Below are 18,351 nucleotides of genomic sequence, written 5' to 3'. Positions count from 1 at the left end.
CAGGTTTTATACCCTTGGGTCAGAAGTGGACGTAACCGCCTTTAGGGCAATTCTCTGGGCGTACCAAGTTAAGAGGCAAGGTCTAGGTTTTTCTCAAATCAAATTTTAGATATATCTAAAATATCTAACTTCACATTTTACCTTTACAAACACATTCCCTTTGATTTGGACATTTTCCAAACAACATACAATGTATAAACATCAAACATATACTAGGAAAACTCTTTACGCTACGATGTTTTCGTAATAACGTCATCTATTAACCTTTAATAACAAAACAAAAATGACATACATTTTCATATTCCATCTATCGTCATGACCACCATTGTGGCTGACGGAAACCATTTTTCCAAAGTCCCTTTAATTTCATGTTTAATGTTCTGAGGCTGGGTCTCCATAGTAACAGGACAAAGGAATGTGTCTGTGGCCTGAGATTTACCAGGGGCGTGAGGGGTCATAAAACCCCCACATCTTCAGACCCCTAGATCCCTCCTCCTCTGTTGGGGTTGAGAGATAATCTGTAGGGTTGTGGTCTCCTGTAACCTGACCTGATCAGGACAGTCATGACACCGTGCATGTCAGAGAAAAAAAACAAGCAATGAGATCGAAGGAATTGTCCGTAGAGCTCCAAGACAGGATTGTGTCGAGTCACAGATCTGGGGAAGGGTATCAAAACATTTCTGTACCAAAACATTTCTGCAGTTATTGAAGGTCCAAAAGAACACAGTGACCTCCATAATTTTTAAGTGGAAGAAGTTTGGAACCACCAAGACTCTTCCTAGAGCTGGCCGCCCAGCCAAACTGAGCATTTGGGCGGCAGATAGACTAGTGGTTAGAGTGCTGGGCCAGTAAGCGAAATGCTGTTGTTCTGCAAGAAGACAATTAACCCACTGTTCCCCGGTAGGCCGTCATTGTCAATACGAATTTGTTCTTAAATGACTTGCCTGTTTAAATAAAGGTTACACATTTAGGGGAGAAGGGTCTTGGTCAGAGAGGTGACCAAGAACCTGATGGTCACTCTGACAGAGGTCCAGAGTCCTCTGTGGAGATGGGAGAACCTTCCAGAAGGACAACCATTTCTGCAGCATTCCAACTATCAGACCTTTATGGTAGATTGACCAGATGGAAGCCACTCCTCAGTAAAAGGCACATGACAGCCCGATTTGAAGTTTGCCAAAAGGCACCTAAAGACACTCAGACCATGAGAAACAAGATTATCTGGTCTGATTAAACCAAGATTGAAGTCTTTGGCCTGCATGCCAAGTGTCACATCTGGAGGAAACCTGGCACCATCCCTACAGTGAAGCATGGTGGTGGCAGCATCATGCTGTGGGAATGTTTTTCAGCGGCAGTGACTGGGAGATTAGTCAGGATCGAGGGAAAGAGATGAACGAAGCAAAGTACAAAGATATTCTTGATGAAAACGTGCTCCAGATTTCTCAGGATCTCAGACTGGGGCGAAGGTTCACCTTCCAACAGGACAACGACCCAAAGCACACAGCCAAGACAACACAGGAGTGGCTTTGGGACAAGTCTCTGAATGTTCTTGAGTGGCCCAGCCAGAGCCCGGACTTGAACATCTCTGGAGATACCCAAAAATAGCTGTGCAGCGACGCTCCCCATCCAACCTGACAAAGCTTGAGAGGATCTGCAGAGAAGAATGGGAGAAACTCCCCAAATACAGGTGTGCCAAGCTTGAAGTGTCGTACCAAAGAAGACTCGGGGGCCTGAATACTTATGTAAATGTTATATTTCTGTTTAAAAAATAATAATAAATTAGCAAAAAAAAAGTTTTATTATGGGTATTGTCTGCAGATTGATGAGGGGGAAAAAAAACAATTTAATCCATTTTAGAATAAGGCTGTAACGTAACAAAATGTGGAAAAAGTCAAGGGATCTGAATACTTCCCGAATGCACTGTATACAAAAGTATGTGGACACCCCTTCAAATTAGTGGATTCGGATTCCGAAGACACTGTGTCCATGCTTGACCGCCACTACTACTCATGGCTGCGTGTACATCTGTGCTCACTCAAGAAAATGTTCACGTTGATAAATCTCACACTCTGCGTGGAAATGATCCTACATGTGGTTTACACACAGATTTCTGACAACGCATGATTTAGAAACGAGGCCCCTGGAGTGTAGTCCTGAAATTCAAGGGGGTACACTGTGTGTCATGGTGTATCAAATCACAGGTGTATCAAATCGAGCCCCCAGCCATGCAATCTCCATAGACAAACAAACATTGGCAGTAGAATGGCCTTCCTGAAGAGCTCCGTGACTTTTAACGTGGCACCGTTATAGGATGTTACCTTTCCAACAAGTCAGTTCTAGAAATTTCTGTCCTGCTAGAGTCCTGGTCAACTGTAAGTGCTGTTATTGTGAAGTGGAAACAACTAGGAGCAACAACGGCTCAGCAGTGAAGTGGTAGGCCACACAAGCTCACCGAGTGCTGAAGTGCGCAGCGCGTAAAAATCGTCCGTCCTCGGTTGAAACACTCAATACTACGTTCCAAACTGTCTCTGGAAGCAACGTCGGCACAAGATCTGTTCATACTCTGAATACTCTGAATGATTGGCTATGAAAAGCCAACTTACATTTACTCCTGAGGTGCTGACCTGTTGCACCCTAGACAACCACTCTGATTATTATTATTTGACCCTGCTATTCATTTATGAACATTTGAACATCTTGGCCATGTTCTGTTATAATCTCCACCCGGCACAGCCAGAAGAGGACTGGCCACCCCTCATATCCTGGTTCCTCTTGGTTTCTTCCTAGGTTTTGGCCTTTCTAGGGAGTTTTTCCTAGCCACCGTGCTTCTACACCTGCATTGCTTGCTGTTTGGGGTTTTAGGCTGGGTTTCTGTACAGCACTTTGAGATATCAGCTGATGTACGAAGGGCTATATAAATACATTTGATTTGATTTGATTCATCGGGAGCTTCATGAAATGGGTTTCCATGGCCGAGCAGCCGCACACAAGCCTAAGTTCACCATGTGCAATGCCAAACGCCAGCTGGAGTGGTGTAAAGCTCACTGCCATTGGACTATGGAGCAGTGGAAACGTGTTCTCTGGAGTGATGAATTACGCTTCACCATCTGGCAGTCCGAAGGACGAATCTGGGTTTGGCGGATGCCAGGAGAACGCTTCCTGCCCGAATGCATAATGCCAACTGTAAAGTTTGGTGGATGAGGAATAATGGTCTGGGGCTGTTTTTCATGGTTCGGGCCCCTTCGTTCCAGTGAAGGGAAATCTTAACACTACAGCATACTTGACGATTCTGTGCTTCCAACTTTGTGTCAACAGTTTGGGGAAGGCCCTTTCCTGTTTCAGCATGACAATGCCCCCGTGCACAAAGCGAGGTCCATACAGAAATGGATTGTTGATATCAGTGTGGAAGAACTTGACTGGCCTGCACAGAGCCCTGACCTCAACCCCATCAACCCCAACACCTTTTGGATGAATTGTAACGTGAACCAGGCCTAATCGCCCAACATCAGTGCTGACCTAACTAATGCTCTTGTGGCTGAATGACAATAATGGCATTAATGTGGCACCTCCATATTAATGCCCATGATTTTGGAATGAAATGTTCAACGAGCAGGTGTAGTGTACTTCAAACTATTCACACACACCAACACATTCTCTCTGTTTATCTCACTCACAACATTCTTTCTCACACTCACTCTGTTCCTCTCGCTCACACTCTCTTACTCGCTTACACACACACACACACACACACACACACACACACACATTTCGCTACTATGCTAATGTCCCTGGGTCTTAACAGAAGTGGCATACTAATGAAAAGAATATGCAATATTCTAATTCGAATATGCAATTAGTCCGTTTAAAGAGCGCTAGGCAATTTATTAAAACGGCAGGAATTTACAGAAGCAAAACACTAAATCCATAAAACTTTCTATCCATGAAACTACAATCATTGGTCTCATGTTGGACTTGGACTTTGTGATTTTTATCAGCCCTACTTCTTCACAGGGAAGAGTTTAGTTAGAACGGTTATAAATGAAAGCCTCCGTAGGACACTGCATTTAGATGTCACTATACTGACCGGTGATCCAGGACAGACTGTGTATTCATGCCCGTAGGTTTAAAAAAAAAAAAAAAAACAGATTCTCAAATTATTGCATTGTTGGATTTGCTTAGTAGACAACCTTACCCCTTGTCGTCTTGAGTTTAAATGGTACAATCATACATTTAAATGGACAGTGTCATTTTTGCAAGACTGAAGCTTCTTAAATGATGAATCCCCAAACATCACGAAGTGTAGGAACCAATGCTGGAGATGAGAAGCAGGTATGGGGAGTCTAATGTGTAATATAGCAGAGACATGGAACAGGACTGGAACAGCTGCAGAACCGGGTAAAACAAAAGACATACGACAATTAATGCAGAAGTGGGGAACAGAACTGGGGAACAGACAGATATAGAGAAGGCAATAAACGCAGGTGATTGAGTCCAGGTGAGTGCAATGAATTGCTGATGCGCGTGACGAGGGGAGTGGGTGTGCGTAATGATGGTGGCAGGAGTGCGTCGTGCAGGGCAGCCTGGCGCCCTCGAGCGCCAGGAAAGGGGAGCGGGAGCGGGCGTGACAGGAAGGAGTTCCTGGTGGTAGAGGAGAGTTGTCCTCTTCATCACCATAGTCTTTGTTTATTTACGACGTCATCGAACAACATGTCACTGCCGATTTGGAGAGAAGCCAAATGCATTATGGGTCATTACGCCGCGTCTATTATACACCGTAATTGCTTTAGCCGGTGTCGACCAGCTACGTAAAGGGATTACGAGCTTGGTGATGGAAAAACCACTGTGACCTGATTTCAATTAAAGCCACTTTAGTAACTATATGACAAGGTTGTAATTCAGTCACTGGTCCATGTTCTGTCCCATAGCTCTGAGGCACTTATGTCTTTTCTCCGTCTCCTATGTGTTTAGACGGTGGACATCCACAAAGAGAAGGTGGCCAGGCGAGAGATCGGGATCCTCACCACCAACAAGAACACATCGAGGACCCACAAGATCGTCGCCCCGGGCAACATAGAGCGGCCGGTGAGGTACATCAGGAAGCCCATCGACTACAACGTGCTGGACGACGTTGGCCATGGGGTCAAGGTGAGTTTTCTATCGCGTTATACATTGGGTTGGTCTAATCCTGGATGCTGATTGGTTAAAAACACATTCCAACAGTGATTTATTTCACAACACCCCATGGCTCTGACGGTGAAATGCTCATTTACCGTTCTGAGAAATCACTGCTCGTCCACGTTTTACTTTCTTCTCCTCTACACTCTCTCTGTTTGTCTAGTTCCCTTTAACACCTCCCCTTCTCTCCCTTTAACCCCTCCCCTTCTCTCCCTTTAACCCCTCCCCTTCTCTCCCTTTAACCCCTCCCCTTCTCTCTCTTTAACCCCTCCCCTCTCTCTTTAACCCCTCCCCTTCTCTCTTTAACCCCCCCCTTATCTCCCTTTAACCCCTCCCCTTATCTCCCTTTAACCCCTCCCCTTATCTCCCTTTAACCCCTCCCCTTATCTCCCTTTAACCCCTCCCCCTTATCTCCCTTGAACCCCCCTCCCCCTTATCTCCCTTGAACCCCTTATCTCCCTTTAACTCCTCCCCTTCTCTCCCTTTAACCCCTCTCTCTCCCTTTAACCCCTCCCCTCTTTCCCTTTAACCCCTCCCCTCTCATGCCCTTTACTCCATATCCCTGTTTCTCGCCCTCTTTCTCTCTTCGTCTCTTTGTCTCTCCCGCTGTGTCCCTCTCATCCGTGGATTGCACCTAGCTAACTGTGCAGACATATTCTCAGTAAGGGGCGGGATTGGAATCAGCCAACGATTGATAGGTTTCTAAAAATAGAATGGCTCATAGAATGCTCTGTGAAAAAAGGGGTGAGCAGAGATGCATTTATGGGACATTTTAAAATGCACTTAGTTCTGAATGGACCTCTTAATCGGTTTCTCCTATTTCTCTCTGATATTGAGTTGGGCTCTCAGAAATTCTTCAGAGTGTAACAGTTTCATGAAGCCGTGGTACCACTGAAATATTGTTATCTTCATCTAAAGCGTTCTCTCGAGACGTTCCTCCGTTTAGATGAAACCCATGATATGTTGCAAGCTAACACTTTATACAGTAGTTTAGTCCCTAAAGTTAGCGTTAGGGGGTCGTATTGGTTGCCATGACAGCAGCTCTAATGAAATCAGAGCCCTGATAGCCAGGGCCATTTTGAGATCTCCATCTCCCCCCAGAGCTCCCAAACCCCCATTAATCAACCAATCAATCGCTGCTGTCGGGCATGATTGGATTAAGTGACCACCGTTGTCGACCAGTTGAATGATTGGCCAGGATAAGGCAGGATAAAAGTCATCATGCCACTCTCAATTTACTAGGCCTCAAATCACATGGTGTGTGTGTGGGCTAATGTAAACTGAAAAGGCTTTTAAATTAGCATGTTACCGACCATGTTGTTTAAGATGTTATTTACCATGATGATTCAACCATGATTACCACAAGTTTAGATAGCTGGCTGCTAGACTAACTTACACGTGACACGGGCTAATTCAGTGACTATCAGCGACTGACATATCAATAGATGCACAACCAGATTTCAAAATTGTACCTTGAGTATTCTACTATTCTAACTGTCAACAGTAAAGTGTACCTTGAGTATTCTACTATTCTAACTGTCAACAGTACATTGAGACCCCGACTGAGTTCCAAAATAAAAATAAAAATATTTTTTTTTTGGGGGGGGAGGGGTTAACCACGGTCCTGCAAAAGGAGGGTGGTCCACCAGTTGTGCTGATTTATATAAAGACATGGTACAGTATTTGCTTGTTGTTTTATTTAGCTTTTCGAAGCACTTTGAGATTTTTATGGAAAGCTCTACAGACATTTTTTAGAAGTTATTGTTATGTTACTAAAAACATTTAATAAGTAAACATTCACAATTTCACGATTCTCCCATGAACTTGGGGACATTCCATTGGTCACCTAAGCTGCTAGGTTTCTGTGTCCTGCCCTCTCACAACGGTATGGCAAAAGATGAGATATATACAGTATTTTTTTCCCCAGTCAGCTGACACTCAATCTAGTCAGCAGGTTCAAGAATGCAGAGGAGATGTTAGATGGGATTCTTTTCTTGCAAATAATGTGTTCTTCTCATCCTTGATATGTGGTGTTTGATACATAAGGAACAGAATACAGCCTCTGTAACTCAGCCAGAGCCCTATAATATTAATCATGTCAATGTGTTTAAACAGAATACAGCCTCTGTAACTCAGCCAGAGCCCTATAATATTAATCATGTCAATGTGTTTAAACAGAATACAGCCTCTGTAACTCAGCCAGAGCCCTATAATATTAATCATGTCAATGTGTTTAAACAGAATACAGCCTCTGTAACTCAGCTGCCAGTTATGTGTTCTTTTAAAAACTGTCACGACTGTCCTGAAAAACAAGAACAGTCAGGCTCTCTGTGGCCTGACATGAAGCTGACTGCCATAGGGCTCTCTGTGGCCTGACATGAAGCTGACTGCCATAGGGCTCTCTGTGGCCTGACATGAAGCTGACTGCCATAGGGCTCTCTGTGGCCTGACATGAAGCTGACTGCCATAGGGCTCTCTGTGGCCTGACATGAAGCTGACTGCCATAGGGCTCTCTGTGGCCTGACATGAAGCTGACTACCATAGATAGGGCTCTCTGTGGCCTGACATGAAGCTGACTGCCATAGATAGGGCTCTCTGTGGCCTGACATGAAGCTGACTACCATAGATAGGGCTCTCTGTGGCCTGACATGAAGCTGACTACCATAGATAGGGCTCTCTGTGGCCTGACATGAAGCTGACTGCCATAGATAGGGCTCTATGTGGCCTGACATGAAGCTGACTGCCATAGATAGGGCTCTATGTGGCCTGACATGAAGCTGACTGCCATAGATAGGGCTCTATGTGGCCTGACATGAAGCTGACTGCCATAGATAGGGCTCTCTGTGGCCTGACATGAAGCTGACTGCCATAGATAGGGCTCTATGTGGCCTGACATGAAGCTGACTGCCATAGGGCTCTCTGTGGCCTGACATGAAGCTGACTGCCATAGGGCTCTCTGTGGCCTGACATGAAGCTGACTACCATAGATAGGGCTCTCTGTGGCCTGACATGAAGCTGACTGCCATAGATAGGGCTCTCTGTGGCCTGACATGAAGCTGACTGCCATAGATAGGGCTCTATGTGGCCTGACATGAAGCTGACTACCATAGATAGGGCTCTCTGTGGCCTGACATGAAGCTGACTACCATAGATAGGGCTCTCTGTGGCCTGACATGAAGCTGACTGCCATAGATAGGGCTCTCTGGGGGCCTGACATGAAGCTGACTACCATAGATAGGGCTCTCTGTGGCCTGACATGAAGCTGACTACCATAGATAGGGCTCTCTGTGGCCTGACATGAAGCTGACTGCCATAGATAGGGCTCTATGTGGCCTGACATGAAGCTGACTGCCATAGGGCTCTCTGTGGCCTGACATGAAGCTGACAGCCATAGATAGGGCTCTCTGTGGCCTGACATGAAGCTGACTGCCATAGGGCTCTCTCTCACTCCAGTGTTAATCTGCTAAATTGTAATTACTTCGCCACTATTGGCCTATTTATTGCCTTACCTCTTCACACCATTTGCACACACTATATATAGATTTTTCTATTGTATTATTGACTGTACGCCTGTTTATTCCACACGTAGCTCTGGGTTGTTGTTTGTGTCGCACTGCTTTGCTTTATCTTGGCCAGGTCACAGTTGTAAATGAGAACTTGTTCTCAACTAGCTTACCTGGTTAAATAAAAGTTGAAATAAAACATTTGAATTAGCGCAGCACATTTTCTGATCCCTGTGTTGTCTGTGTCAGCATATAGGCTGCCCTGTACACTGTATTCATATTGTTCACACCATAGCCCAGGTCTAGAGCCGTGTGTGCTCATTTCCACAATATTAAAACATGAATATGCATTGGTCGGATCATCATCGGTATGATCATTATTCAGCCAATCCAGGCTATAAAGATGGATCTGATTTAGCTGACTAACTTCTGTGTATTAGCAGTCATCCAGGATACACCTACTTTTTTGAAAACCTTTTCGGTTGCATAGCGTGGTCAAGTCCTGCTTAGACTCACTCAGGCCTGAACATTGCCCCAACCCCACCGTGCCGTAGCCTTCTCCCAATAGAGAGCAGCACGGTCAGGCTGCACTACAGTCTGATGAAAATCCCCTTTAGTTATGGACTGGGATAACAGAGCTCTCCGTAGTCCATCAACATGGTCCTTTCTGAACAAACTGATGCTTGTAGCCCAAAGTTACTTGATCCTGGTTCTGGGGACCTGGTTCTCGGGACCTGGTTCTCGGGACCTGGTTCTTGGGAACTGGTTCTGGGGACCTGGTTCTGGGGAACTGCACACCTGATTCCACGAATCATCTACACAATCAATCCTTTGATTAGTAGAATCAGGTGTGTAGTGCTTTGGGCAAAAAAAACTGAAATGTGCACCCCATTAGTTCCCCAGAACCAGGTCCCCAGAACCAGTTCCCCAGAACCAGGATGAAGAAACACTACTGTAGTCTAATAATAACTAATATTTCAGAATTGAGTCTTGGTGCAGCCCTGTATTTTCTCAATGTCACTAGACTGGTCCCCTACCGAGAAACTCTGCCCAATAGGGAGCCTGCACTAGACTGGTCCCCTACCGAGAAACTCTGCCCAATAGGGAGCCTGCACTAGACTGGTCCCCTACCGAGAAACTCTGCCCAATAGGGAGCCTGCACTAGACTGGTCCCTTACCGAGAAACTCTGTCCTTATCTCTGTTCCTGTAATGCTCTCTGCACCGCCCAATAGGGAGTCTGTATAATGGATGGGCCCTGCACCGCCCAATAGGGAGTCTGTATAATGGATGAGCCCTGCACCGCCCAATAGGGAGTCTGTATAATGGATGGGCCCTGCACCGCCCAATAGAGAGTCTGTATAATGGATGGGCCCTGCACCGCCCAATAGGGAGTCTGTATAATGGATGAGCCCTGCACCCCCAATAGGGAGCCTGTATAATGGATGGGCCCTGCACCCCCAATAGGGAGCCTGCATAATGGATGAGCCCTGCACCGCCCAATAGGGAGCCTGCATAATGGATGAGCCCTGCACCGCCCAATAGGGAGCCTGCATAATGGATGAGCCCTGCACCGCCCAATAGGGAGCCTGCATAATGGATGGGCCACTTGACCCGGTGCTTGTCCTAGTGTAATGCAGACCCGTGGCGTGGAGCACTCACTGCTCCTCCATTTGACGCTCTCAAACATGAATTACAGAGCACTTGTCTGAGCGAGAGTATAAGCGCATAGGTACAACGTTCATTAACATTTTTTTATATTTTTTTTAATGACATTTTAGAACACAATGAAGACCGTTTGACACCCAGTTTGCACTGACATTGTTTCCGTGGCCACGATACTAAACGGTTACAGTGTCTGTAATAATACATATTAAAGTAACTAATAGTTCTACGTAGGTAGAAATAAAGTGTGACCGTTTAGCTGAGGTGTTGATGTACCTGTTTAAATATGTAATGGTAACATCTATGGATATGTGAGGATTCCTGCTAGTCTGGGGTGCAGCTGTGGTAGGTAGGTAGATACTATAGATAGATACTATAGATAGATAGATACTATAGATAGATAGATACTATAGATAGATACTATAGATAGATACGATAGATAGATACCATAGATAGATACTACAGATAGATAGATACTATAGATACAATAGATAGGTACTATAGATAGGTACTATAGATAGGTATCAGGACAGAGTACTAAAACAACCAGTGGACCCACACTGTTCTGCTGCGGTACAAAGCCATCTAACCACTGAGTGACCCAGGTCTAGAGAAGTTAGATAGATACTATAGATAGATAGGTACTATAGATAGGTATCAGGACAGAGTACTAAAACAACCAGTGGACCCACACTGTTCTGCTGCGGTACAAAGCCATCTAACCACTGAGTGACCCAGGTCTAGAGAAGCGTTGCCTGCAATAATGTGGTTGGACTGGCTTCTCTCCTGTACTCCGGGTCCTTTTGCGATTTTGACATGCCTTCTCTCTCTTTCCCTCCCTCTCTCTCTCTCTTCCGCCTACGTTAAGTGGCTCAAAGCCAAGGTAAGTCCCGTTTGTCACATGACCCATCTTTCCGTAGTTCTGTTATTGCCAGGCTGTTCAACCCCTTTAAAATGTGTTCCTTTTCATTCCTTTCATTCCTTCTATTATTGGCCGAAACCAATCCATAGTCCAACTGTTGCTATAGCCGTCCTTATCGGAGCCTTAGTAACAGATCTTATCCTTTCAATATATCATGCTAGATATGTTGACAGTTATGTGTTGAATAGCTGTTCATGTTTAGCTATCTAGTATAACTACCTAGTATAACTACCTAGTATAACTACCTAGTATAACTCTCTAGTATAACTAGTATAACTCTCTAGTATAGCTGTCTAGTAAAACTATCTAGTATAGCTGTCTAGTAAAACTATCTAGTATAGCTGTCTAGTATAACTATCTAGTATAACTTGTATAACTGTCTAGTATATCTAGTACAGCTATCTAGTACAACTATCTAGTATAACTCTCTAGTATAACTATCTAGTATAAGTAGTATAACTCTCTAGTATAACTAGTATAAGTAGTATAACTCTCTAGTATAACTCTCTAGTATAACTATCTAGTCTGTTGTATGGGCTTCCCAGATAAAAGCAGTATGCTTATGAATATGTATAACCTCAAGTCCCTCCCTATAAAAATCCAATGTTAGCTGTGGCGTGACCTTAGTTATTGGCTATGTTTATCTGTTTGTTTTACATGCTTGGCAGAACACCGTGTTTGTAACAAACACGTCACAATGTTAAGCAGAAACTCTCTTGGAATTACTCCGGGGCTTTTCACCTGGTGGCACCTTGTGACTCAGTCCTGCTATCAATATGCTAATAAGCTAGAATGTCTCAGTAAAGATGGAAGTACACTGAATCTGGGAAGCCTGTCACATTTCAGTTGCCATACAACCTTGTCTTCATGCTACCACTGTGTTAAATGTCTTACAGGGATGTCTTGATTTATTTTCTTATAACAGCAGTATGGAAACAGTCAGCCAATCAGAGGAGGAACACTATCGAGGACCAATCCGCCGACACAGAAACCTCCTAGCCCGCCGCCCATGACAGGTACCATGTCAGGGCGTGGAACTCTGGGGTAAGATGGCCTCCTTATTTAATAAACAAGGGATGACAATTTTGTAGTCAACATGTTACAAGGCAGAGTAGAGGCACAGCTATTTGGGGAGTTTGGAATCGTAACCGGTGCACATGAAAGTTGGTGCCATCCTGATCTTTGACATGGGTTCAGTCTCAAATTGCACCCTTTTCATTATGTTCGGGCACTGCTTTTGACAAGGACCAATGAGGTTCTAGTGAAAGGTAGTGCACTATGTAGGGAATAGGATGCCATTTGGGACTCAGTCACGGTTTTGATATAAAAGTTGCAATGCAACACTAATCAGACAGTAATTCTGGCCTTTAACACAGATAAGCTCTATTTCAGTTAGTTGTCGTGGTCACTGCTGTGGAACGTCCAGCTGGATAGATTCTCCAGCACAGATTTTCACTGACTGCTAATGTATAGAGCGTTTTAAGTGTGTTGAGGACATGGTTGTAAAAAGGTTACTATGTTGTTAATATGATATATATATATATACAGTGTCTTCAGAATGTAATTCATACCCCTTGATTTATTCCACATTATGTTGTTATAGCCTGAATTCAAAATGGATTTTTTTTTTAAATAAAACATTTCTCTCCCATCTACACACAATACACCATAATGATGAAGTGAAAGCATGTTTGGTTTTTTTGTGCATAGTTCTGTTTTTATTCATGTTCAATAAATATCTCAAGTATTCAGACCTTTTTGCTAGGACACTCCAACTTGAACTCAGGTTCGTTCAATTTCCTTTGATCGTCCTTGAGATTTCACTACGACTTCACTGGAGTCCAATACCCCATAATGACATCACAATACCCCATAATGACATCACAATACCCCATAATGACATCACAATACCCCATAATGACATCACAATACCCCATAATGACATCACAATACCCCATAATGACATCACAATACCCCATAATGACATCACAATACCCTATAATGACAAAGCAAAAACATTTTTGCTAATTTATTTTAAAAAACTAAATTAAATATCACATTTACATAAGTATTCAGACCTCCTTACTCAGTACTTTGTTGAAACACTTTTGGCAGCGATTACAGCCCTGAGTCTTCTTGGGTATGACGCTACAAGCTTGGCACACCTGTATTTGGGGAGTTTCTCCCATTCTTCTCTGCAGATCATCTCAAGCTCTGTCAGGTTGGATGGGGAGCGTTGCTGCAGAGCTATTTTCAGGTCTCTCCAGAGATGTTCGATTAGGTTCAAGTCTGGGCTCTGGCTGGGCCACTCAAGGACATTCAGAGACCTGTCCCGAAGCCAGTCCTGTGTTGTCTTGGCTGTGTGCTTAGGGTCGTTGTCCTGTTGGAAGGTGAACCTTCGCCCCCAGTCTGAGGTCCTGAGCGATCTGGAGCAGGTTTTCATCAAGGATCTCTCTGTACTTTGCTCCGTTCATCTTTCCCTCGATCCTGACTAATCTCCCAGTCCCTGCCGCTGAAAAACATCCCCACAGCATGATTCTGCCACCACCATGATTCACTGTAGGGATGGTGCCAGGTTTCCTCCAGACGTGACGCTTGGCATTCAGGCCAAAGAGTTCAATCTTGGTTTCATCAGACCAGAGAATCTTGTTTCTCATGGTCTGAGAGACCTTTAAGTGCCTTTTGGCAAACTCCAAGTGGGCTGTCATGTGGCTTTTACTGAGGAGTGTCTTCCATCTGGCCACTCTACCATAAAGGCCTGATTGGTGGACCACAAGTTGTAGAAACATCTCAAGGATGGTCAATGGAAACAGGATGCACCTGAGCTCAATTTCGAGTCTCATAGCAAAGGGTCTGAATACTTATGTAAATAAGGCATTTCTGGGTTTCTCATTCTAAAAACCTGTTTTCACTTTGTTGTTATAGGGTATTGTGTGTAAATTGATGAGAAATGTTTTATTTAATGAAATTTATAATAAGGCTGTAACATAACAATGTGGATTATGTCAAGGGGTCTGAATAATTTCTAGTTAAAAGTTTCCAAGAGCACAGTGGGAAATGGAACTACCCCTTCCGGCCAAACTGAACAACCGGGCAGGAAGGATCTTGGTCAGGGAGGTGACCTAGAACCCAATGACCATTCTGACAGACCTACAGACTTCCTTGGCTGAGATGGGAGAACCTGCCAGAAGGACAACAGTCTCTACAGCACTTCAGCAATCTGTGGATTTATGGGAGAGTGGCCAGACAGAAGCCACTCCTGTGAAAATGGCACATGAAAGCACTCCTGGAGTTTGCTAAAATGACACATGAAAGATAACACAAGGAAAAAGATTCAGTGGTCTGATGAGACAAACATTTTTAACTGTTTGGTCTGAATGCAAAGCGCTATGTCTGGACAAAACCAGGCACAACTCATGACCCGTCTAACACCATCTCTACCGTGAATCATGGTGGAGGCAGCAGCATCATACTATGGTGAAGACTAGTAAGGATAGAGGGAACAATGAATGGAGCCACATAAAGGCAACTCCTTGACTAGGACCTGCATTAGAGTGCAAGCAACCTCAGAGAGAGGTTTCTGTTCCAACAGGATAATGATCCCAAGCAACCTCACAGAGAGGTTTATGTTCCAACAGGATAATGACCCCAAGTAGACAGCTAAAGCAATGCTGGAATGGCTTCAGAAGAAGAAGAATGTGAAAGTCCTTGAGTGGCCCAGGAAAAGGCCAAATTTGAATCCCATTGAAGATCTATGGAAAGACTTGAAGATTGCTGTTTATCGCCACTCCCCATCTAACTTAACAGAGCTTGAGAAAATCCGGGAAGAATGGGAGAAATTCCCCAAATCCAGATGTGCAAAGCCGATACAGACGACTCGAAGCCGATACAGACGACTCGAAGCCGGGGTCATTCTGGGTCATTCTGGTTCATTGTGATTCATTCTGGTTCATTCTCCTCTTTATCTCCCTCTCTCTGTCTTCGGTTGACTTTAACAGACGCAGCACGCCCTGTAAAACTCTGGAGCCGGTGAAACCACCCACAGTGCCAAACGACTATATGACCAGCCCTGCTCGACTAGGCAGCCAGCACAGCCCTGGACGTACTGCATCTCTCAACCAGAGACAAAGAACCCACAGGTAATACACACACACACACGCACGCACGCACGCACACACACGCATACACACGCACGCATACACACGCATACACACGCATACACACGCATACGCACGCATACGCACACATACGCACACATGCACACGCGCACGCATACGCACACACACACGCATACGCACACACACGCACGCATACACACACACACACACACGCACGCATACACACGCACACGCATACGCGCGCACGCACGCACGCACACACACGCGCGCGCGCACACACTATTGTGTCCTTGTAGTACCATGAGTGTCAACAGCTCTGAATGTTTCTCTCTCACAGCCTCTCTGAATTTGAGAAAAGCAACCCTCACAATTTGTATCCCACCTGACATTTCTAGTGTCTTCACTTTATCATGTTCAGGTGCTTTCACAGCTCCCCTCCCAACTACTGTCAATAGCAACATTCAACTAACAAGGCCTGGGAGGATTCAGACATGTTCCTAAAGGCCTGCAGTGTAAAGTTTTTTTTATTTTTTAAAGTCCTCCTCTGTAAGTATAGACCCCTGCCACGATCACTGAAATCCCTGAGTCAGAAAGTCACACTGCGAGAGCTGAGATATGAGTTGACCTGTTTAAAGGTCTTACTCACATCGGCTACGGGGAGCGTGATCACACAGTCATCTTGAACAGTTGGTGCTCTCGTGCATGCTTCAGTGCTGCTTGCCTCGAAGCGTGCATAGAAGTCATTTAGCTCGTCTGGTAGGCTCGTGTCACTGGGCAGCTCACGGCTGGGCTTCCCTTTGAAGTCCGTAATAGTTTGCAAGCCCTGCCACATCCGACGAGCGTCGGAGCCGGTGTAGTACGATTCAATCTTTCCCCTTTATTTACGCTTTGCCTGTTTGATGGTTCGTCGGAGGTCATAGCAGTTTTTTTTATAAGCTTCCGGGTTAGAGTCCCGCTCCTTGAAAGTGGCAGATCCATCCTTTAGCTCAGTGCGGATGTTGCCTGTAATCCATGGCTTCTGGTTTGAGTATGTACGTACCGTCACTGTGGGGACAATTTCATCGATGTACTTATTGATGAAGCCAGTGATTGATGTAGTGTACTCCTCAATGTCATCGGAAGAATCCCGGAACATGTTCCAGTCTGTGATAGCAAAACAGTCCTGTAGCTTAGCATCTGCGACATCTGACCACTTTCGTATTGAGTGAGTCACTGGTACTTTCTGCTTTAGTTTTAGCTTGTAATCAGGAATCAGGAGGATAGAATTATGGTTAGATTTGCCAAATGGAGGGCGAGGGAGAGCTTTGAACGCGTCTCTGTGTGTGGAGTAAAGGTGGTCTGGAGTTTTTTTTTCTCCTCTGGTTGCACATTTTAACATGCTGGTAGAAATGAGGTAAAACAGATTTAGGTTTATCGGCATTGAAGTCCTACGGCCACTAGGAGCGCCGCCCCGTTTGCGTGGTGGTAGAGTGCATCTTAACCATGTTTGCCCTGTTCAGATGAGTAGATGTAGTACTGCATAGTACATTAGGAATCATCATTTGATGTGGTTATAACATACTTTTAACCTCATGTGACATGTTATCACACGTGTTATCACACGTCTCTATAAGGCAGGAAAACATGATGTCCTACAAAATGTATAGTAAAATGATGCTCAATTCAACACCACAAACTAAAAGCCATTTCTGCTGTTCTTTGAAACCAGCTGATTTCACGCTCAATTAATATCAGTGCCTTTCAGGGTTATGGAGTAACACAAATAACATACAGCCTTCTAGAGTGGGAGTTGTGCACCATGGCAGTACATTCAAAAAGCAGGATTCTTGTGTAATGTCTCTCAACCAACGCGATATAGAGCACCCACTGTTGTTCTGTCATCCTCTATCTGACCTGGGAACTGTGTGTTCAGACCACTGTTGTTCTGTCATCCTCTATCTGACCTGGGAACTGTGTGTTCAGACCACTGTTGTTCTGTCATCCTCTATCTGACCTGGGAACTGTGTGTTCAGACCACTGTTGTTCTGTCATCCTCTACCCGACCTGGGAACTGTGTGTTCAGACCACTGTTGTTCTGTCATCCTCTAGCTGACCTGGGAACTGTGTGTTCAGACCACTGTTGTTCTGTCATCCTCTATCCGACCTGGGAACTGTGTGTTCAGACCACTGTTGTTCTGTCATCCTCTATCCGACCTGGGAACTGTGTGTTCAGACCACTTGTTCTGTCATCCTCTACCCGACCTGGGAACTGTGTGTTCAGACCACTGTTGTTCTGTCATCCTCTATCTGAACTGGGAACTGTGTGTTCAGACCACTTGTTCTGTCATCCTCTAGCTGACCTGGGAACTGTATGTTCAGACCACTTGTTCTGTCATCCTCTACCTGACCTGGGAACTGTGTGTTCAGACCACTGTTGTTCTGTCATCCTCTACCCGACCTGGGAACTGTGTGTTCAGACCACTGTTGTTCTGTCATCCTCTAGCCGACCTGGGAACTGTGTGTTCAGACCACTGTTGTTCTGTCATCCTCTATCCAACCTGGGAATTGTGTGTTCAGACCACTGTTGTACTTTCATCCTCTATCAGACCATCTCCAGAGATCAAATCATGATCAAACTTAATGTCAGACGACCACACACACACACACACACACAGCTCATCAGTCTCTGCCAACTCTACCTGCCTGAGTCCTGATTCAATAAGTGTGTGTGTGTGTTGTGGTCGTCTGACATTAAGTTTGATCATGATTTGATCTCTGGAGAGGTGTTTAGAGACGGGGCGAGGGAGGAGGAGTGATGGAACTAGAGACGGGGCGAGGGAGGAGGAGTGATGGAACTAGAGACTGGGCGAGGGAGGAGGAGTGATGGAACTAGAGACTGGGGAGGGAGGAGGAGTGATGGAACTAGAGACTGGGCGAGGGAGGAGGAGTGATGGAACTAGAGACTGGGCGAGGGAGGAGGAGTGATGGAACTAG

The 18,351-nt window shown here is 45.0% G+C and overlaps 1 protein-coding gene across 7 annotated transcripts in view; it reads left to right on the top strand.

Annotated features, from left to right (window-relative positions):
* Positions 1-18,351, top strand: part of LOC112240213 (abl interactor 1) — a 99,030-nt gene that overhangs the window by 47,222 nt on the left and 33,457 nt on the right. For 5 of the 7 annotated variants that reach the window (XM_042298713.1, XM_042298716.1, XM_042298715.1 and 2 more), the window contains exons 3-6: positions 4,966-5,142; positions 11,207-11,221; positions 12,186-12,304; positions 15,259-15,399. In XM_042298713.1, the coding sequence (XP_042154647.1) occupies positions 4,966-5,142; positions 11,207-11,221; positions 12,186-12,304; positions 15,259-15,399 (452 nt within the window). The remainder of the gene's footprint in view (positions 1-4,965; positions 5,143-11,206; positions 11,222-12,185; positions 12,305-15,258; positions 15,400-18,351) is intronic. The other 2 variants (XM_042298714.1, XM_042298717.1) reach the window with 1 other exon arrangement.

This window comes from Oncorhynchus tshawytscha, linkage group LG16 (assembly GCF_018296145.1).
Source record: "Oncorhynchus tshawytscha isolate Ot180627B linkage group LG16, Otsh_v2.0, whole genome shotgun sequence".
Classification (NCBI taxonomy): Eukaryota; Metazoa; Chordata; class Actinopteri; order Salmoniformes; family Salmonidae; genus Oncorhynchus; species Oncorhynchus tshawytscha.
The sequence above is the reverse complement of the archived record's forward strand: the minus strand, read 5'-3'. Positions and strand labels throughout refer to the sequence as shown.